This window comes from Somniosus microcephalus, unplaced genomic scaffold, assembly GCF_052327205.1.
Source record: "Somniosus microcephalus isolate GS21.2 unplaced genomic scaffold, FLI_Smic_1.0 unresolved_chr7, whole genome shotgun sequence".
Taxonomy (NCBI): Eukaryota; Metazoa; Chordata; class Chondrichthyes; order Squaliformes; family Somniosidae; genus Somniosus; species Somniosus microcephalus.
In genome coordinates this window covers 28,838,550-28,860,654 of record NW_028225185.1, presented here as the reverse complement: position 1 = coordinate 28,860,654, position 22,105 = coordinate 28,838,550, and the positions used below count along the sequence as shown (strand labels likewise).

General features: G+C 56.0%; 1 protein-coding gene across 2 annotated transcripts in view; it reads right to left on the bottom strand.

The window, feature by feature from the left end:
• phf8 (PHD finger protein 8) overlaps positions 1-22,105 on the bottom strand; it is a 64,863-nt gene that overhangs the window by 31,111 nt on the left and 11,647 nt on the right. For both annotated transcript variants that reach the window (XM_085978839.1, XM_085978840.1), the window contains exons 3-9: positions 18,484-18,595; positions 16,365-16,525; positions 14,906-15,047; positions 12,616-12,802; positions 10,086-10,248; positions 8,168-8,255; positions 5,819-5,925 (exon numbers count right to left, since the gene is read on the bottom strand). In XM_085978839.1, coding sequence (XP_085834965.1) covers positions 5,819-5,925; positions 8,168-8,255; positions 10,086-10,248; positions 12,616-12,802; positions 14,906-15,047; positions 16,365-16,525; positions 18,484-18,595 — 960 coding nt within the window. The remainder of the gene's footprint in view (positions 1-5,818; positions 5,926-8,167; positions 8,256-10,085; positions 10,249-12,615; positions 12,803-14,905; positions 15,048-16,364; positions 16,526-18,483; positions 18,596-22,105) is intronic.

The following is a 22,105-nucleotide window of genomic DNA, read 5'->3' as shown; positions in this document are numbered from 1 at the left end:
TAACACACAGACTGGAGTGAGTTACACTGGGTGATAACACACAGACTGGAGTGAGTTACACCTGGGTGATAACACACAGACTGGAGTGAGTTACACTGGGTGATAACACACAGACTGGAGTGAGTTACACTGGGTGATAACACACAGACTGGAGTGAGTTACACTGGGTGATAACACACAGACTGGAGTGAGTTACACCGGGTGATAACACACAGACTGGAGTGAGTTACACCTGGGTGATAACACACAGACTGGAGTGAGTTACACTGGGTGATAACACACAGACTGGAGTGAGTTACACTGGGTGATAACACACAGACTGGAGTGAGTTACACCGGGTGATAACACACAGACTGGAGTGAGTTACACTGGGTGATAACACACAGACTGGAGTGAGTTACACTGGGTGATAACACACAGACTGGAGTGAGTTACACCTGGGTGATAACACACAGACTGGAGTGAGTTACACTGGGTGATAACACACAGACTGGAGTGAGTTACACCGGGTGATAACACACAGACTGGAGTGAGTTACACTGGGTGATAACACACAGACTGGAGTGAGTTACACTGGGTGATAACACACAGACTGGAGTGAGTTACACTGGGTGATAACACACAGACTGGAGTGAGTTACACTGGGTGATAACACACAGACTGGAGTGAGTTACACTGGGTGATAACACACAGACTGGAGTGAGTTACACTGGGTGATAACACACAGACTGGAGTGAGTTACACTGGGTGATAACACACAGACTGGAGTGAGTTACACTGGGTGATAACACACAGACTGGAGTGAGTTACACTGGGTGATAACACACAGACTGGAGTGAGTTACACTGGGTGATAACACACAGACTGGAGTGAGTTACACTGGGTGATAACACACAGACTGGAGTGAGTTACACTGGGTGATAACACACAGACTGGAGTGAGTTACACCGGGTGATAACACACAGACTGGAGTGAGTTACACCGGGTGATAACACACAGACTGGAGTGAGTTACACTGGGTGATAACACACAGACTGGAGTGAGTTACACTGGGTGATAACACACAGACTGGAGTGAGTTACACTGGGTGATAACACACAGACTGGAGTGAGTTACACGGGTGATAACACACAGACTGGAGTGAGTTACACTGGGTGATAACACACAGACTGGAGTGAGTTACACTGGGTGATAACACACAGACTGGAGTGAGTTACACTGGGTGATAACACACAGACTGGAGTGAGTTACACTGGGTGATAACACACAGACTGGAGTGAGTTACACTGGGTGATAACACACAGACTGGAGTGAGTTACACTGGGTGATAACACACAGACTGGAGTGAGTTACACTGGGTGATAACACACAGACTGGAGTGAGTTACACTGGGTGATAACACACAGACTGGAGTGAGTTACACTGGGTGATAACACACAGACTGGAGTGAGTTACACTGGGTGATAACACACAGACTGGAGTGAGTTACACTGGGTGATAACACACAGACTGGAGTGAGTTACACTGGGTGATAACACACAGACTGGAGTGAGTTACACTGGGTGATAACACACAGACTGGAGTGAGTTACACTGGGTGATAACACACAGACTGGAGTGAGTTACACTGGGTGATAACACACAGACTGGAGTGAGTTACACCGGGTGATAACACACAGACTGGAGTGAGTTACACTGGGTGATAACACACAGACTGGAGTGAGTTACACTGGGTGATAACACACAGACTGGAGTGAGTTACACCTGGGTGATAACACACAGACTGGAGTGAGTTACACTGGGTGATAACACACAGACTGGAGTGAGTTACACTGGGTGATAACACACAGACTGGAGTGAGTTACACTGGGTGATAACACACAGACTGGAGTGAGTTACACGGGTGATAACACACAGACTGGAGTGAGTTACACTGGGTGATAACACACAGACTGGAGTGAGTTACACTGGGTGATAACACACAGACTGGAGTGAGTTACACTGGGTGATAACACACAGACTGGAGTGAGTTACACCTGGGTGATAACACACAGACTGGAGTGAGTTACACTGGGTGATAACACACAGACTGGAGTGAGTTACACTGGGTGATAACACACAGACTGGAGTGAGTTACACCTGGGTGATAACACACAGACTGGAGTGAGTTACACTGGGTGATAACACACAGACTGGAGTGAGTTACACCTGGGTGATAACACACAGACTGGAGTGAGTTACACTGGGTGATAACACACAGACTGGAGTGAGTTACACTGGGTGATAACACACAGACTGGAGTGAGTTACACTGGGTGATAACACACAGACTGGAGTGAGTTACACTGGGTGATAACACACAGACTGGAGTGAGTTACACTGGGTGATAACACACAGACTGGAGTGAGTTACACTGGGTGATAACACACAGACTGGAGTGAGTTACACTGGGTGATAACACACAGACTGGAGTGAGTTACACTGGGTGATAACACACAGACTGGAGTGAGTTACACTGGGTGATAACACACAGACTGGAGTGAGTTACACCGGGTGATAACACACAGACTGGAGTGAGTTACACTGGGGTGATAACACACAGACTGGAGTGAGTTACACTGGGTGATAACACACAGACTGGAGTGAGTTACACTGGGTGATAACACACAGACTGGAGTGAGTTACACTGGGTGATAACACACAGACTGGAGTGAGTTACACTGGGTGATAACACACAGACTGGAGTGAGTTACACTGGGTGATAACACACAGACTGGAGTGAGTTACACTGGGTGATAACACACAGACTGGAGTGAGTTACACTGGTGATAACACACAGACTGGAGTGAGTTACACCGGGTGATAACACACAGACTGGAGTGAGTTACACTGGGTGATAACACACAGACTGGAGTGAGTTACACTGGGTGATAACACACAGACTGGAGTGAGTTACACCTGGGTGATAACACACAGACTGGAGTGAGTTACACTGGGTGATAACACACAGACTGGAGTGAGTTACACTGGGTGATAACACACAGACTGGAGTGAGTTACACTGGGTGATAACACACAGACTGGAGTGAGTTACACTGGGTGATAACACACAGACTGGAGTGAGTTACACTGGTGATAACACACAGACTGGAGTGAGTTACACTGGGTGATAACACACAGACTGGAGTGAGTTACACTGGGTGATAACACACAGACTGGAGTGAGTTACACCGGGTGATAACACACAGACTGGAGTGAGTTACACTGGGTGATAACACACAGACTGGAGTGAGTTACACTGGGTGATAACACACAGACTGGAGTGAGTTACACTGGGTGATAACACACAGACTGGAGTGAGTTACACTGGGTGATAACACACAGACTGGAGTGAGTTACACTGGGTGATAACACACAGACTGGAGTGAGTTACACTGGGTGATAACACACAGACTGGAGTGAGTTACACCGGGTGATAACACACAGACTGGAGTGAGTTACACTGGGTGATAACACACAGACTGGAGTGAGTTACACCTGGGTGATAACACACAGACTGGAGTGAGTTACACTGGGTGATAACACACAGACTGGAGTGAGTTACACTGGGTGATAACACACAAGACTGGAGTGAGTTACACCGGGTGATAACACACAGACTGGAGTGAGTTACACTGGGTGATAACACACAGACTGGAGTGAGTTACACTGGGTGATAACACACAGACTGGAGTGAGTTACACTGGGTGATAACACACAGACTGGAGTGAGTTACACTGGGTGATAACACACAGACTGGAGTGAGTTACACTGGGTGATAACACACAGACTGGAGTGAGTTACACTGGGTGATAACACACAGACTGGAGTGAGTTACACTGGGTGATAACACACAGACTGGAGTGAGTTACACTGGGTGATAACACACAGACTGGAGTGAGTTACACTGGGTGATAACACACAGACTGGAGTGAGTTACACTGGGTGATAACACACAGACTGGAGTGAGTTACACTGGGTGATAACACACAGACTGGAGTGAGTTACACTGGGTGATAACACACAGACTGGAGTGAGTTACACTGGGTGATAACACACAGACTGGAGTGAGTTACACTGGGTGATAACACACAGACTGGAGTGAGTTACACTGGGTGATAACACACAGACTGGAGTGAGTTACACTGGGTGATAACACACAGACTGGAGTGAGTTACACTGGGTGATAACACACAGACTGGAGTGAGTTACACTGGGTGATAACACACAGACTGGAGTGAGTTACACTGGGTGATAACACACAGACTGGAGTGAGTTACACTGGGTGATAACACACAGACTGGAGTGAGTTACACTGGGTGATAACACACAGACTGGAGTGAGTTACACTGGGTGATAACACACAGACTGGAGTGAGTTACACTGGGTGATAACACACAGACTGGAGTGAGTTACACTGGGTGATAACACACAGACTGGAGTGAGTTACACTGGGTGATAACACACAGACTGGAGTGAGTTACACTGGGTGATAACACACAGACTGGAGTGAGTTACACTGGGTGATAACACACAGACTGGAGTGAGTTACACTGGGGGTGATAACACACAGACTGGAGTGAGTTACACTGGGTGATAACACACAGACTGGAGTGAGTTACACTGGGTGATAACACACAGACTGGAGTGAGTTACACTGGGTGATAACACACAGACTGGAGTGAGTTACACTGGGTGATAACACACAGACTGGAGTGAGTTACACTGGGTGATAACACACAGACTGGAGTGAGTTACACTGGGTGATAACACACAGACTGGAGTGAGTTACACTGGGTGATAACACACAGACTGGAGTGAGTTACACTGGTGATAACACACAGACTGGAGTGAGTTACACTGGGTGATAACACACAGACTGGAGTGAGTTACACTGGGGGTGATAACACACAGACTGGAGTGAGTTACACTGGGTGATAACACACAGACTGGAGTGAGTTACACTGGGTGATAACACACAGACTGGAGTGAGTTACACTGGGTGATAACACACAGACTGGAGTGAGTTACACTGGGTGATAACACACAGACTGGAGTGAGTTACACTGGGTGATAACACACAGACTGGAGTGAGTTACACTGGGTGATAACACACAGACTGGAGTGAGTTACACTGGGTGATAACACACAGACTGGAGTGAGTTACACCGGGGTGATAACACACAGACTGGAGTGAGTTACACCGGGTGATAACACACAGACTGGAGTGAGTTACACCGGGTGATAACACACAGACTGGAGTGAGTTACACTGGGTGATAACACACAGACTGGAGTGAGTTACACTGGGTGATAACACACAGACTGGAGTGAGTTACACTGGGTGATAACACACAGACTGGAGTGAGTTACACTGGGTGATAACACACAGACTGGAGTCGAGTTACACCGGGTGATAACACACAGACTGGAGTGAGTTACACTGGGTGATAACACACAGACTGGAGTGAGTTACACTGGGTGATAACACACAGACTGGAGTGAGTTACACCGGGTGATAACACACAGACTGGAGTGAGTTACACTGGGGGTGATAACACACAGACTGGAGTGAGTTACACTGGGTGATAACACACAGACTGGAGTGAGTTACACCGGGTGATAACACACAGACTGGAGTGAGTTACACTGGGTGATAACACACAGACTGGAGTGAGTTACACTGGGTGATAACACACAGACTGGAGTGAGTTACACTGGGGGTGATAACACACAGAGACTGGAGTGAGTTACAACACACAGAAACACTTTGCTTTACGTACCTCTGAAAGTGTCCAGTAAATGTTTCCCGACATACCAGCATATCGTCTCGAAGTTCGGGAACTTGAAGAGGTCTGCCGTGTTCAACCTCTTTTCTATCTCGTACGCTCTGAGGAGAGAGACAGAGAGGGACAAGATGGGTACACGGACCGGAGTGCGGACGCTGTAGATATGCACGGCTTTCCTTGAGTGGAAAGATCCAGCCTGTTTTTCTCTGGAACAGAGGAGGCTGAGGGGAGATTTAATCGAGGTGTATAAAATGATGAGGGGGCCTGGATAGAGTGGATAGGAAGGACCGATTTCCCTGAGCAGAGAGGTCAGTAACCAGGGTGGCAGAGATTTAAAGTCATTGGGAGAAGGATTAGAGGGGAGTTGAGGAGAACTTTCTTCACCCAGAGGGTGGTGGGGGTCTGGAACTCACTGCCTGAAAGGGTGGTCGAGGCAGAAACCCTCATCACATTTTAAAAGTACTTGGATACGCACTCGAAGCGCCGTAACCTACAGGGCTACGGACCGAGAGCTGGACAGTGGGATTAGGCCGGAGAGCTCTTTGTCGGCCGGCGCGGACACTGTCCTGAATCTTATCGTTCATGAAGAAATGACTCATGAAATAACACTGGGCGGCCAGCTGGTGGTGCCATCCAAAGAGTATAAATACTCGGGCGTGGGCCCAGCTTGCCCGGGACGTTTTTGTAACCAGGAACTACAGGAAACTCGATTTACCAGCACCTAAATAACCGGAAATCTCTGTTAACCGGCAAAATTCAGGAGTAGGTTCAGGTAAGTTTTACTTCATATTAGTGGCCGTTCCTGGATCTGTGGCTGTGTAACCGGGGTGCCTGCACTTGCAACAGGGACACTTGGTCTGTGGCCGGGCTTCATGCACCTGTTGCTAAGCAACAGGGAAGCCTGGATTTGTTGCTGTGCACGGAGCTCTCGTACCTTTTAACTAACCTCTCTGTAATCCGGACTTTTTGATAAACCGGCACCACGCCGGTCCCGTCAGTGCTGGATAAAAAAAGAGTTTCCTGTAGTGATGTAACTAGAATCTCATGGTTGTGAAACAGTTGATTAAAGCCTTGTTTTATACTCAACCAAGTGCTTAGTGAGTTTTCTTACATCAGACACGATGGGCCGAATAGTGGTTAGCACTGTTGCCTCACAGCGCCAGGGACCCGGGTTCAAATCTGGCCTCGGGCGACTGTCTGTGTGGAGTTTGCACATTCTCCCTGTGTCTGCGTGGGTTTCCTCCGGGTGCTCCGGTTTCCTCCCACAGTCCAAAGATGTGCGGGTTAGGTTGATTTGGCTATGATAAATTGACCCTTAGTGTGAGGGGATTAAATACGTGGGGTTACGGGGATAGGGTGGGATATGTGTCGGTGCAGGCTCGATGGGCCAAAATGGCCTCTATCTGCACTGTGGGGATTCTGTGATTCTGTGAATGGCCCCCTTCTCTGCCGTCAATGTCTGCGATTGTTCCTCTCCCGTCTTACCGATCGACGAGTTTAAGACGCCGAGTGCAGGCCAAGTGGCTGGAGATGGGGGAACGGCAGAGCTCAGCCTGGTCTTGTCGTCACCCACACGGGCACGATCCGGGGCGGTTTCCTGGAGAATGCGCAGGACCCCTCCGTAATACAGGTCAACAGGTCAGCGCGGCTCGAGCTACACAACCCGGGCCCTTCCTGCTCTGGTGGGGGGGGGGGGCGGTGGGGCAGAGCGAGAAGCTCGAGGGTGCCTCTGGCAGCCGAGCTTTCTCCCGGCCGAAGTTTCCGGTGCGGAGTGTCGGAGTGGAGAGCGGCGGCCTGGATTCGCGAGCTGGACCGGGGCTCCGGCCCACAGCCTGCTCGTTCAGATGTCCCAACTGAACCACGGCAGGCGGACGGAGTTAAGATACGGATCAGCCCTGGGCTTACGGGGAAGGGCGGAACGGGCTTGAGGGGCCGAATGGCCTCCTCCTGTTCCTGTGTTCAACTGAGCCATGATCACCAATAAATCCAATGGGGAATTCAGGAGAAACTTCTTCACCCAGAGAGTGGTGAGAATGTGGAACTCGCTGCCACAGGGAGTGGTCGAGGTGAATAGCGGAGATGCCTTTTAGGGGAAGCTGGATAAACACATGAGGGAGAAAGGAATAGAAGGAGATGGTGATGGGGTGAGATGAAGAGGGGTGGGAGGAGGCTCGTGTGGAGCAGAAACACCAGCAGATGGGCCGAATTGCCTGTTTCTGTGCTGTAGACGCAATGTAATTCTGTTTAATGTAAGCTGACACACGGTGGCCCATCAGACAGGATTCTTTTGAGGTTTGTACCCATTCAAAAAGAAAAGTTTTATCAGGACCCCGGGTGACGTACTTCAGCTGCATTTCGATGTTGAGACTGTGCAGAAAGTTGCCACCGAACGCGATACAGTCCATCGGAGTGAGTACGGCGTGGATCCAACCTGCAGGGGGTGGTGAGAGAGTAGAGGGGTCAGCAAAGTCCGACAGTGTGGCGCTCCCTCAGTACCGCCCCTCCGACAGTGCGGCTCTCCCTCAGTACCGCCCCTCCGACAGTGCGGAGCTGCCTCAGTACCGCCCCTCCGACAGTGCGGAGCTCCCTCAGTACCGCTCCTCCGACAGTGCGGCGCTCCCTCAGTACCGCCCCTCCGACAGTGCGGCGCTCCCTCAGTACCGCCCCTCCGACAGTGCGGAGCTCCCTCAGTACTGCCCCTCCGACAGTGCTGCCCTCCCTCAGTACCGCCCCTCCGACAGTGCGGCGCTCCCTCAGTACCGCCCCTCCGACAGTGCGGCGCTCCCTCAGTACCGCCCCTCCGACAGTGCGGCGCTCCCTCAGTACCGCCCCTCCGACAGTGCGGTGCGCCCCTCCGACAGTGCGGCGCTCCCTCAGTACCGCCCCTCCGACAGTGCGGCGCTCCCTCAGTACCGCCCCTCCGACAGTGCGGCGCTCCCTCAGTACCGCCCCTCCGACAGTGCGGCGCTCCCTCAGTACCGCCCCTCCGACAGTGCGGCGCTCCCTCAGTACCGCCCCTCCGACAGTGCGGTGCGCCCCTCCGACAGTGCGGCGCTCCCTCAGTACCGCCCCTCCGACAGTGCGGCGCTCCCTCAGTACTGCCCCTCCGACAGTGCGGCGCTCCCTCAGTACCGCCCCTCCGACAGTGCGGCGCTCCCTCAGTACCGCCCCTCCGACAGTGCGGCGCTCCCTCAGTACCGCCCCTCCGGCAGTGCTGCCCTCCCTCAGTACCGCCCCTCCGACAGTGCGGCGCTCCCTCAGTACCGCCCCTCCGACAGTGCGGCGCTCCCTCAGTACCGCCCCTCCGACAGGGCGGCGCTCCCTCAGTACCGCCCCTCCGACAGTGCGGCGCTCCCTCAGTACCGCCCCTCCGACAGTGCGGCGCTCCCTCAGTACCGCCCCTCCGACAGTGCGGCGCTCCCTCAGTACCGCCCCTCCGACAGTGCGGCGCTCCCTCAGTACCGCCCCTCCGACAGTGCGGCGCTCCCTCAGTACCGCCCCTCCGACAGTGCGGCGCTCCCTCAGTACAGCCCCTCCGACAGTGCGGCGCTCCCTCAGTACCGCCCCTCCGACAGTGCGGCGCTCCCTCAGTACCGCCCCTCCGACAGTGCGGCGCTCCCTCAGTACCGCCCCTCCGACAGTGCGGCGCTCCCTCAGTACCGCCCCTCCGACAGTGCGGCGCTCCCTCAGTACCGCCCCTCCGACAGTGCGGCGCTCCCTCAGTACCGCCCCTCCGACAGTGCGGCGCTCCCTCAGTACCGCCCCTCCGACAGTGCGGCGCTCCCTCAGTACCGCCCCTCCGACAGTGCGGCGCTCCCTCAGTACCGCCCCTCCGACAGTGCGGCGCTCCCTCACTGCTACCCGTTGAGGCACGGCCAACGCTAAAGCTGTTACGATGACGCTGACCGTCTGCAGGAAAACGCAAGACATTCGGTCAGGAGGTTTTGCCGCTTGGTCCTCGGCCATTCAGTGGCATCAGCGCGCATGAGGAGCTGACAGCACGGGGCAGGAACAGGTGCTGGCTGGACCTGTGGAGCTGCGACCAGCCTCGGGCCCCAAGAACTCCAGAAAAAGAGAGTTTCGCTGCGTGGAGGGCGGGGGGGAATTGTGTTCAAACGCGACGCCCCCACAGTCGAATTGCCCTGACGATACTCCGTTGGCTTCCGGGGCTGGACGGTCACACGGTAGGCGGGTGGGGGCTTTCAGAAGAGATGCGGTGTGGGGAGGTGGTGGTGGTGGGGGGGCGGGCGGGGGGGTTTACCTGTCGGGATGAAGAGCGTCTGCCCCTGCTTGACCGAGCACTTGTAGCACTTGTCCACTTGGTCCCCGTAGAACATCTCGTTCTGGTTGCTGGACGAGCTCCAGCGCTCGAACAAGGCCAGGTTGGCGTTCGTGGGCCTGATCAGGTAGAAGATCTTCTCCCCCTGGAGAGAGGACAACGGAAGCCGTCAGTCAGCATGTGGTAAATCGAGCGGTGTCTGGCGCAGGAGCGGGGCCCCCCCACCCCTCGCCGAGCCTGCTCCACCATGCAGTCAGATCATGGCTGATCATAGAAACATAGACGATAGGAGCAGGATTCGGCCATTCGGCCCCTCGAGCCTGCTCCGCCATTCAATGAGATCATGGCTGATCATCCAAATTCAGTACCCTGTCCCTGCCTTCTCCCCATATCCCTTGATCCCTTTAGCCTTAAGAAATATATCCAACTCCTTCTTGAATATATTTAATGAATTGGCCTCTACTGCCTTCTGTGGTAGAGAATTCCACAGGTTCACCACTCTCTGGGTGAAGAAATTCCTCCTCATCTCTGTCCTAAATGGCTTACCCCTTATCCTTAGACTGTGACCCCTGGTTCTGGACTCCCCAACCATCGGGAACATCCTTCCTGCATCTAGTCTGTCTAGTCCTGTTAGAATTTTATAAGTTTCAATGAGAGCCCCTCTCATTCTTCTAAACTCCAGCGAGTATAAGCCCAATCGACCCAATCTCTCCTCATACGTCATTCCTGCCATCCCAGGTATCAGTCTGGTGAATCTTCGCTGCACTCCCTCCATGGCAAGAACATCCTTCCTCAGATAAGGCGACCAAAACTGCACACAATACTCAAGGTGTGGTCTCACCAAGGCCCTGTACAACTGCAGCAAGACATCCTTGTTCCTGTACTCAAACCCCCTCGCTACGAAGGCCAACATACCATTTGCCTTCTTAACCGATCTGTGCCCCACCTCCCTCAGTACTCTTGCTTAACCAATATCTATCAATCTGTCTTGAAAGCTCATACTGACCCTTCAGCTTCCATACCCTTTTTGGGGGAGAGAGTTCCAGATTCCCACCAGCCTTTGTGTGAAGAAGTGCTTCCTGACATCACCCCTGAACGACCTGGCTCTAATTTGAAGGTTCTGCCCCCTTGTTCTGGACTCCCCCCACCAGAGGAAATAGTTTCTCTCTCGATCGAATCCTTTAATCATCTTAAACACCGCGATCAGATCACCCCTTAATCTTCTAAACTCGAGGGAACACGAGCCCAGTCTGTGCGACCTGTCCTCGGAATTTAACCCTTTTAGCTCCGGGATCATTCTGGTGAATCTTCCAAAATTCTATAGACTATAGCCTCTGGAACAACTCCCATGGATCGGAGGGTAGCTAATGTAACCCCACTATTTAAGAAGGGTGGTAGAGAGAAAAGCGGGGAATTGCAGACCGGTAAGCCTGGCATCGGTAGTGGGGAAAATGCTAGAGTCCATTATAAAAGATGTAATAGCAGAGCACTTGGAAAGCAGTGACAGGATCGGACAAAGTCAACATGGATTTACAAAAGGTAAATCATGCTTGACTAATCTACTGGAATTTTTTGAGGATGTAACTGGTAGAATAGATCAGGGAGAACCAGTGGATGTGGTGTATTTGGACTTTCAGAAGGCTTTCGATAAGGTCCCGCATAAGAGATTAGCGTGCAAAGTTAAAGCACATGGGATTGGGGGTAAGGTACTGTCTTGGATAGAGAGCTGGCTGGCAGACAGGAAGCAAAGAGTTGGAATAAATGGGTCTTTTTCCGAGTGGCAGGCAGTGACTAGTGGGGTACCGCAGGGATCGGTCCCATGACCCCAGCTATTCAAAATATATATTAATGATCTAGACAAGGGAACTAGATGTAATATCTCCAAGTTCGCCCCTCCGACAGTGCGGCGCTCCCTCAGTACCGCCCCTCCGACAGTGCGGTGCTCCCTCAGTACCGCCCCTCCGACAGTGCGTTGCTCCCTCAGTACCGCCCCTCCGACAGTGCGGCGCTCCCTCAGTACTGCCCCTCCGACAGTGCGGCGCTCCCTCAGTACCGCCCCTCCGACAGTGCGGCGCTCCCTCAGTACTGCCCCTCCGACAGTGCGACGCTCCCTCAGTACTGCCCCTCCGACAGTGCGGCGCTCCCTCAGTACAGCCCCTCCGACAGTGTGGCGCTCCCTCAGTACTGCCCCTCCGACAGTGCGGCGCTCCCTCAGTACAGCCCCTCCGACAGTGTGGCACTCCCTCAGTACAGCCCCTCCGACAGTGTGGCACTCCCTCAGTACCGCCCCTCCAACAGTGCGGCGCTCCCTCAGTACAGCCCCTCCGACAGTGCGGCGCTCCCTCAGTACAGCCCCTCCGACAGTGTGGCACTCCCTCAGTACCGCCCCTGTGAGTGTCAGCTTAGATTTTTGTGCTCGAGTCTCTGGACCAGGAGCCAGTGTAGGTCAGCGAGCACAGGAAGGGGTGAACGGGGGACGGTGGACACACACACACGCACGCCGCCGGCATACCTTGAGAACGTGGTACCAGACGGAGGTGCCGCCAAAGTCGATGTGGAAGTCGGTGTAGCTGTCCTTCACCCCCATCAGGCAGTACTTCTGGACGCTGGGCCTCTCAAAGAGCGAGGACTCGGGCCACAGGTTCTCCACCCAGGACAGCTTCCGCACCAGCTTCGGCGTCTCCACCAGATTGGACAGCCTGAAATCAGCCGCCCGCAGCGGCGGCACGGGGAACACACCCAATCAGAGAGCAGCAAAAAAACACACAAAAACAACAAAAAGAAATGGCAGACTTTGTACTTATCTGCAGAACCTCGGGGAGTCCCAGCGCGTCTCACAGATACCTGGGATGGCAGGAATGATGTATGAGGAGAGATTGGGTCGATTGGGCTTATACTCGCTGGAGTTTAGAAGAATGAGAGGGGATCTCATTGAAACTTATAAAATTCTAACAGGACTAGACAGACTAGATGCAGGAAGGATATTCCCGATGGTCGGGGAGTCCAGAACCAGGGGTCACAGTCTAAGGATAAGGGGTAAGCCCTTTAGGACAAAGATGAGGAGGAATTTCTTCACCCAGAGAGTGGTGAACCTGTGGAATTCTCTACCACACAAGGCAGTAGAGGCCAATTCATTAAATATATTCAAGAAGGAGTTGGATATATTTCTTAAGGCTAAAGGGATCAAGCGATATGGGGAGAAGGCAGGGACAGGGTACTGAATTTGGATGATCAGCCATGATCTCATGGAATGGCGGAGCAGGCTCGAGGGGCCGAATGGCCTACTCCTGCTCCTATCTTCTGTGTTTCTATGTTTCACAGCCAATGCCGATTTGCGCACAGCAACGTGATAAATGATCAGGTCATCTGTTTTATGTTGATTGGTGGATAAATATTGGCCCCAGGACACCGGGGAGAACTCCCCCCCGGCCCCCTTTGCTCGTCTTCGAAACAGTGGCCCTGGGATCCACCCGCATAGGGATACTGTGTTTAACTTTACAGTCGAGAAGCCCAGCCGTCCCCCCAAGGGAGAGGAGGCGAGGCCCAGCGATTGGGCGATCAGGTGATGGCAAGTTGCGGGTTTTAAAAGCCTGTCGACTTTTTTAAATCTGTTCCTGGGATGTGGGCGTCGCTGGGAAGGCCCAGCATTTATTGCCCATCCCTAGTCGCCCTCGAGAAGGTGGTGGTGAGCCGCCTTCTTGAACCGCTGCAGTCCGTGTGGTGAAGGTGCTCCCACAGCGCTGTTAGGGAGGGAGTTCCAGGATTTTGACCCAGCGACGATGAAGGAACGGCCGATATATTTCCAAGTCAGGATGGGGTGTGTGTGACTTGGAGGAGGAACTTGGAGGTGGTGGTGTTCCCATGCGCCTGCTGCCCTCGTCCTTCTAGGTGGAAGAGGTGGCGGGTTTGGGAGGTGCTGCCGAAGAAGCCTTGGCAAGTTGCTGCAGTGCATCTTGTAGATGGTCCACACTGCAGCCACGGTGCGCCGGTGGTGGAGGGAGTGAATGTTTAAGGTGGTGGATGGAGTGGCGATCAAGTGGACAGTAGGACGGGTGCGGGGTTGCGGGGGGGAACCGAGGGAGGTGGAGTGTTCCTCAGTGGCGAGGTGCTGGTTGTGGGGGGGGCAAGAGTATGATCTGAAGGAGGCAGGTCGCAGGGAGGGAGGGAGTAAGAGTACGGAGAGCGCGAGGGATCAGAGGCGCGCCGGAGCTGCGATGGGCGGGAGCATGGGGTCGACAGCGATCGAGATGCGGAGGGAGCGCCACTGATTGAGTTGTACAAAATTATGAGGGGCATAGATAGGGTAGATAGAAAGGAACTTTTCCCCTTAGTAGAGGGGTCAATAACCAGGGGGCATAGTTTCAAGGTAAGGGGCAGGAGGTTTAGAGGGGATTTGAGGAAAAACGTTTTCACCCAGAGGGTGGTTGGAATCTGGAACTGACTGCCTGAAAGGGTGGTAGAGGCAGGAACCCTCACAACATTCAAGAAGCATTTAGAGGAGCACTTGAAACGACACAGCATACAAGGCTACGGACCAAGTGCTGGAAAATGCGATTAGAATAGACAGGGCTTGATGGCCGGCGCGGACACGATGGGCCGAAGGGCCTCTTCCTGTGCTGTATAACTCTGTGACACGGGGTTCATAGCTCAGCTGCGCCGTAGGATGGCGCGGCACAGAAGGAGGCCAGTTGGCCCATCGCGTTGTGCTGGATTTCGCCAACGGTGGAAGCCCCAGCTCCGTGGGGCAGGGCGGTTTGGTCGGAGGTGGGGAGGAGGGGTTGGGGGGGGCATCCTGTCCTCACCTGGTATCGGAGAACTCCAGGCTGATGACGTTGAGAATCTTCTCCCGATCGCCGCTGTTGTAATACTTGACGAAGTCGCCCAGCTTCATCTTGCAGTCGGCCTGCCGAGCCACGTCGATGACGTCGATGATCTTCTCGGACCCTGTCGAGGCGGTTGTGCGGGGTGGGGAGGGGGGAGAAATGGAAGGGGCGGTGAAACGGCGGAAGGAGTCAACGGGAGGCGAATACGCCAAGTGCGCGAGACACCCCTGACATGAATCAGTCATTCATGAAAGAAAGACTCATGAAATGACACTGAGCGGCCTGCGGGCGGCGCTGTCCAGGGAGAGTATAAATACTCGGGCACGGGCCCAGCTTGCGCAGGACATTCTTAACAGGAACTAGTGAAGGACACAACTGGACCTCCATGTTGTAAAACAGTTGATTAAAGCTTTGTTTAACGCTTAGACCGAGTGCCTAGTAGTTTTCTTATGTCAACCCCTCCCCCCCGCAAAACCCAACCCCACGCGTAAGGAGATTCGGACCCCGTCCCACCTCCGTGGTCAAGAGAGACCCTACACCCTTCGCCAGGGTTTGAGGCAGTGGGTGAGGCGTACCATGTTATGCCTGGCCATGCGGCCCCCCCATCCCCCTCTGGCCGGGCTGCGCCGCGAGGCTGTGCTGTTGAGCGTCTCGCTACTCGTCTGCCCATCCTCCCCTGAATACTCCCGACACGGGCCGGGTCAATGGGGGCAGGGCTCGGGAGCGGGAAGCCGCGCTGAACCTTCCCGCGCTGGCCCGAGGGCGCTGAGGCCAAGTGGGGAGCCCCCCCCCCACCCCGCCCAGTGTCTGCGGCCTTCTGCTAACAGATTACCACCTGAGCCACTGATTCGCGGAAGGAGGGGAAGAGGGGATGGGGAAGAGGGTGGAGAGACAGGGGAGAGAGGGGATGGGGAAGAGGGTGGCGAGACAGGGGAGAGAGGGGGCGGGGAAGCTCTGCGGCTTTGTTTAATTTCAGATTGTGCCCTGCACACTCCCCCCGCCCGCAGATCACCCGCACACTGCCCCCCGCCCACACACGCCTCCCCGCACCGCCCGCACACTGCCTGACATGAATCTTGTGATTCATGTGGAAATGACTTATGAAATAATACTGGGCAGCCTACGGGTGGCGCTGTCCAGGGAGAGTATAAATACTCGGGCACGGGCCCAGCTTGCTCGGGACATTCCTTAACAGGAACTAGTGAAGGACACAACTAGACCTCCATGTTGTAAAACAGTTGATGAAAGCTTTGTTTAACGCTTAGACCAAGTGCCCAGTAGTTTTCTTACATCATTGCCCACACACTCCTCCCCGCACCGCCCGCACACTGCGCCCCACACTGCCCCCCCCACACACTCCTCCCCGCACCGCCCGCACACTGCGCCCCACACCGCCCGCCGTTCACACACTAACCCCCCGCCCCGCTAGCACACTCACCCACGTGTCGCTCCACGTCGTTCACCGTGAAGGTGGTGGGTGGCACCGTCATGCCCAGTCCATCCTTCTTGGCCACCAGGATGGGCACGCTGAAACTGTTCTCCTCCAGGTACTCCACCGTCAGCTGGTAGCCCGTCGGCTTCAGGATCACCTCGTCTGCACTGCAGCGAGAGAGCGAGAGAGGCAGAGAGGGATCAAGAGCCAATGACAACAGTTAGATAGAAGCCCAACGTGATTAACACACAAACAGACCTCTTAATAGAGCGCAAATATCCCCAGCAGAATCAGCACGGAATGGGTATACCCAGGAGTATTAACAGCCAATGAAGTACTTTTGAAGTGTAGTCACTGTTCTAATATAGGAAACTCAATTTGCGCAAAGCAAGCTCCCACGCTGTCCCTCCGACAGTGCGGCGTTCCCTCAGCACCGCCCCTCCGACAGTGCGGTGCTCCCTCAGTACCACCCCTCCGACAGTGCGGCGTTCCCTCAGCACCGCCCCTCCGACAGTGCGGTGCTCCCTCAGTACCGCCCCTCCGACAGTGCGGCGTTCCCTCAGTACCGCCCCTCCGACAGTGCGGCGCTCCCTCAGTACTGCCCCTCCGACAGTGCGGCGTTCCCTCAGCACCGCCCCTCCGACAGTGCGGCGCTCCCTCAGTAGCGCCCCTCCGACAGTGCGGCGCTCCCTCAGTACCGCCCCTCCGACAGTGCGGCGCTCCCTCAGTACTGCCCCTCCGACAGTGCGGCGCTCCCTCAGTACTGCCCCTCCGACAGTGCGGCACTCCCTCAGTACTGCCCCTCCGACAGTGCGGCGCTCCCTCAGTACTGCCCTTCCGACAGTGCGGCGTTCCCTCAGCACCGCCCCTCCGACAGTGCGGTGCTCCCTCAGTACCGCCCCTCCGACAGTGCGGCGCTCCCTCAGTACTGCCCCTCCGACAGTGCGGCGCTCCCTCGGTACCGCCCCTCCGACAGTGCGGCGCTCCCTCAGTACTGCCCCTCCGACAGTGCGGCGCTCCCTCGGTACCGCCCCTCCCACAGTGCGGCGCTCCCTCAGTACCGCCCCTCCGACAGTGCGGCGCTCCCTCAGTACCGCCCCTCCGACAGTGCGGCACTCCCTCAGTACCGCCCCTCCGACAGTGCGGCGCTCCCTCAGTACCGCCCCTCCGACAGTGCGGCGCTCCCTCAGTACTACCCCTCCGACAGTGCGGCGCTCCCTCGGTACTGCCCCTCCGACAGTGCGGCGCTCCCTCAGTACCGCCCCTCCGACAGTGCGGCGCTCCCTCAGTACCGCCCCTCCGACAGTGCGGCGCTCCCTCGGTACTGCCCCTCCGACAGTGCAGCTCTCCCTCAGTACCGCCCCTCCCACAGTGCGGCGCTCCCTCAGTACCGCCCCTCCGACAGTGCGGCGCTCCCTCAGTACCGCCCCTCCGACAGTGCGGCGCTCTCTCAGTACCGCCCCTCCGACAGTGCGGCGCTCCCTCAGTACCGCCCCTCCGACAGTGCGGCGCTCCCTCAGTACCGCCCCTCCGACAGTGCGGCGCTCCCTCAGTACCGCCCCTCCGACAGTGCGGCACTCCCTCAGTACCGCCCCTCCGACAGTGCGGCGCTCCCTCAGTACCGCCCCTCCGACAGTGCGGCGCTCCCTCAGTACCGCCCCTCCGACAGTGCGGCGCTCCCTCAGTACCGCCCCTCCGACAGTGCGGCGCTCCCTCAGTACCGCCCCTCCGACAGTGCGGCGCTCCCTCAGTACCGCCCCTCCGACAGTGCGGCGCTCCCTCAGTACCGCCCCTCCGACAGTGCGGCGCTCCCTCAGTACCGCCCCTCCGACAGTGCGGCGCTCCCTCAGTACTGGCCCTCCGACAGTGCGGCGCTCCCTCAGTACCGCCCCTCCGACAGTGCGCCGCTCCCTCAGTACCGCCCCCTCAGTACTGCACTGGGGAGTGCCAGCCTAGATTTTGATAGCCTAGAGGCGAGAGTGCGACCCACCGGGCCACGGCTGATACACAGGTGCGACGCTTACATGAAAGGACCGGTATCTATTATGGAAAAAGGACACCGCGTGTTAAAAGGAGCAGGGGCCACACTCTCGCTTCTCCGGCTGGGAGGGAGCAGAGTTCCTACCTTGGGAATGTCCTGCTCCGGAGCTCTTTAATGAAGATCTGACTCCCGGTTTGGACTGGCCTCGATCCGTCCACATTGCTGAGATTATCCAGTTTTGGTCTTCTTTTTTTCACTTCAGAGAGAGAGAGAGAAAAAAAAGTGGATCACAACTAGCGGAAAAGGCAAGAGACCGGCCTAAAAAACTGTCCCCGGTTCCCCCCCTTCGCGGTACTAAAAAAAAGACTGGCGCTTCTCCAGCGCCTTTCACCACCTCAGGACGTCCCAAAGCGCTTCACAGCCAATGAGGTACTTTTTTTGAAGAGCGGTCACTGTTGTAATGTAGGAAACGCGGCAGCCAATTTGCGCACAGCAAGCTCCCACGCTGTCCCTCCGACAGTGCGGCGTTCCCTCAGTACTGCCCCTCCGACAGTGCGGCGCTCCCTCAGTACCGCCCCTCCGACAGTGCGGCGCTCCCTCAGTACTACCCCGCCGACAGTGCGGCGCTCCCTCAGTACTACCCCGCCGACAGTGCGGCGCTCCCTCAGTACCGCCCCTCCGACAGTGCGGTGCTCCCTCAGTACTGCCCCTCCGACAGTGCGGCACTCCCTCAGTACCGCCCCTCCGACAGTGCGGCGCTGCCTCAGTACTGCCCCTCCGACAGTGCGGCGCTCCCTCAGTACCGCCCCTCCGACAGTGCGGCGCTCCCTCAGTACTGCCCCTCCGACAGTGCGGCGCTCCTTCAGTACTGCCCCTGCGACAGTGCGGCGCTCCCTCAGTACCGCCCCTCCGACAGTGCGGCGCTCCCTCAGTACCGCCCCTCCGACAGTGCGGCGCTCCCTCAGTACCGCCCCTCCAACAGTGCGGCGCTCCCTCATTACTGCCCCTCCGACAGTGCGGTGCTCCCTCAGTACCGCCCCTCTGACAGTGCGGCGCTCCCTCAGTACCGCCCCTCCGACAGTGCGGCGCTCACTCAGTACCGCCCCTCCGACAGTGCGGCGCTCCCTCAGTACCGCCCCTCCGACAGTGCGGCGCTCCCTCAGTACCGCCCCTCCGACAGTGCGGCGCTCCCTCAGTACTGCCCCTCCGACAGTGCGGCGCTCCCTCAGTACTGACCCTCCGACAGTGCGGCGCTCACTCAGTACTGACCCTCCGACAGTGCGGCGCTCCCTCAGTACTGCCCCTCCGACAGTGCGGCGCTCCCTCAGTACCGCCCCTCTGACAGTGCGGCGCTCCCTCAGTACTGACCCTCCGACAGTGCGGCGCTCACTCAGTACCGCCCCTCCGACAGTGCGGCGCTCCCTCAGTACCGCCCCTCCGACAGTGCGGCGCTCCCTCAGTACTGACCCTCCGACAGTGCGGCGCTCACTCAGTACCGCCCCTCCGACAGTGCGGCGCTCCCTCAGTACCGCCCCTCTGACAGTGCGGCGCTCCCTCAGTACCGCCCCTCTGACAGTGCGGCGCCCTCTCAGTACTGACCCTCTGACAGTGCGGCGCTCACTCAGTACTGACCCTCCGACAGTGCGGCGCTCCCTCAGTACCGCCCCTCCGACAGTGCGGCCCTCCCTCAGTACCGCCCCTCCGACAGTGCGGCGCTCCCTCAGTACCGCCCCTCCGACAGTGCGGCGCTCCCTCAGTACTGCCCCTCCGACAGTGCGGCGCTCCCTCAGTACCGCCCCTCCGACAGTGCGGCGCTCCCTCAGTACTGACCCTCCGACAGTGCGGCGCTCACTCAGTACTGACCCTCCGACAGTGCGGCGCTCCCTCAGTACCGCCCCTCCGACAGTGCGGCACTCACTCAGTACTGACCCTCCGACAGTGCGGCGCTCACTCAGTACTGACCCTCCGACAGTGCGGCGCTCCCTCAGTACTGACCCTCCGACAGTGCGGCGCTCCCTCAGTACTGACCCTCCGACAGTGCGGCGCTCACTCAGTACTGACCCTCCGACAGTGCGGCGCTCCCTCAGTACCGCCCCTCCGACAGTGCGGCACTCACTCAGTACTGACCCTCCGACAGTGCGGCGCTCCCTCAGTACTGCCCCTCCGACAGTGCGGCGCTCCCTCAGTACTGCCCCTCCGACAGAAACGCGGCAGCCAATTTGCGCACAGCAAGTTCCCACAAACAGCAATGAGATACATCGCCCAGATCATCTGTATTTTAGAGATGTTGGTTGAGGGATAAATATTGGCCCCAGGACACCGGGGAGAACTCCCCCCTGCTCTTCTTCCAATAGTGGCCTTGGGATCTTTTACATCCACCCGAGAGGGCAGACGGGGCCTCGAGTTTAACGTCTCATCCGACGGCCTGAATTACGAGGCTCGAGTCTCTGGAGTAGGACTCGAACCCACGACCTTCCGATTCAGAGGCGAGAGTGAAGCCCAACTGAGCGGAGGCCGGTATCCCCTCATCAATCCTTCCCTGGTCAGGTCTCCTCCGAACTTCCGTCTCTTGGTGCCGCGAAGCTCCCAATCCCCGGCTGTATGCACTCCCCAACGTCCCTCTGTACCGCATAGTTTGTGCTCCACACCAGCCTCCTCCCGCCCCCTCTTCATCTCACCCCGTCACCATCTCCTTCTATTCCTTTCTCCCTCGTGTGTTTATCCAGCTTCCCCTTAAATGCATCGACGCTATTCGCCTCGACCACTCCCTGTGGGAGCGAGTTCCACATTCTCACCACTCTCTGGGTGAAGAAGTTGCTCCTGAATTCCCCATAGTGCTCCAAGTGTGGTCTAACCAAGGTATATGGAGACCAGAACTGTGCACAGTGCTCCAAGTGCGGTCTAACCAAGGTATATGGAGACCAGAACTGTGCACAGTGCTCCAAGTGTGGTCTAACCAAGGTATATGGAGACCAGAACTGTGCACAGTGCTCCAAGTGTGGTCTAACCAAGGTATACGGAGACCAGAACTGTGCACAGTGCTCCAAGTGTGGTCTAACCAAGGTATATGGAGACCAGAACTGTGCACAGTGCTCCAAGTGTGGTCTAACCAAGGTATATGGAGACCAGAACTGAGCACAGTGCTCCAAGTGTGGTCTAACCAAGGTATATGGAGACCAGAACTGTGCACAGTGCTCCAAGTGTGGTCTAACCAAGGTATATGGAGACCAGAACTGTGCACAGTGCTCCAAGTGTGGTCTAACCAAGGTATATAGAGACCAGAACTGTGCACAGTGCTCCAAGTGCGGTCTAACCAAGGTATATGGAGACCAGAACTGTGCACAGTGCTCCAAGTGTGGTCTAACCAAGGTATATGGAGACCAGAACTGTGCACAGTGCTCCAAGTGTGGTCTAACCAAGGTATATGGAGACCAGAACTGAGCACAGTGCTCCAAGTGTGGTCTAACCAAGTTATATGGAGACCAGAACTGTGCACAGTGCTCCAAGTGTGGTCTAACCAAGGTATATAGAGACCAGAACTGTGCACAGTGCTCCAAGTGCGGTCTAACCAAGGTATATGGAGACCAGAACTGTGCACAGTGCTCCAAGTGTGGTCTAACCAAGGTATATGGAGACCAGAACTGTGCACAGTGCTCCAAGTGTGGTCTAACCAAGGTATATGGAGACCAGAACTGAGCACAGTGCTCCAAGTGTGGTCTAACCAAGGTATATGGAGACCAGAACTGTGCACAGTGCTCCAAGTGTG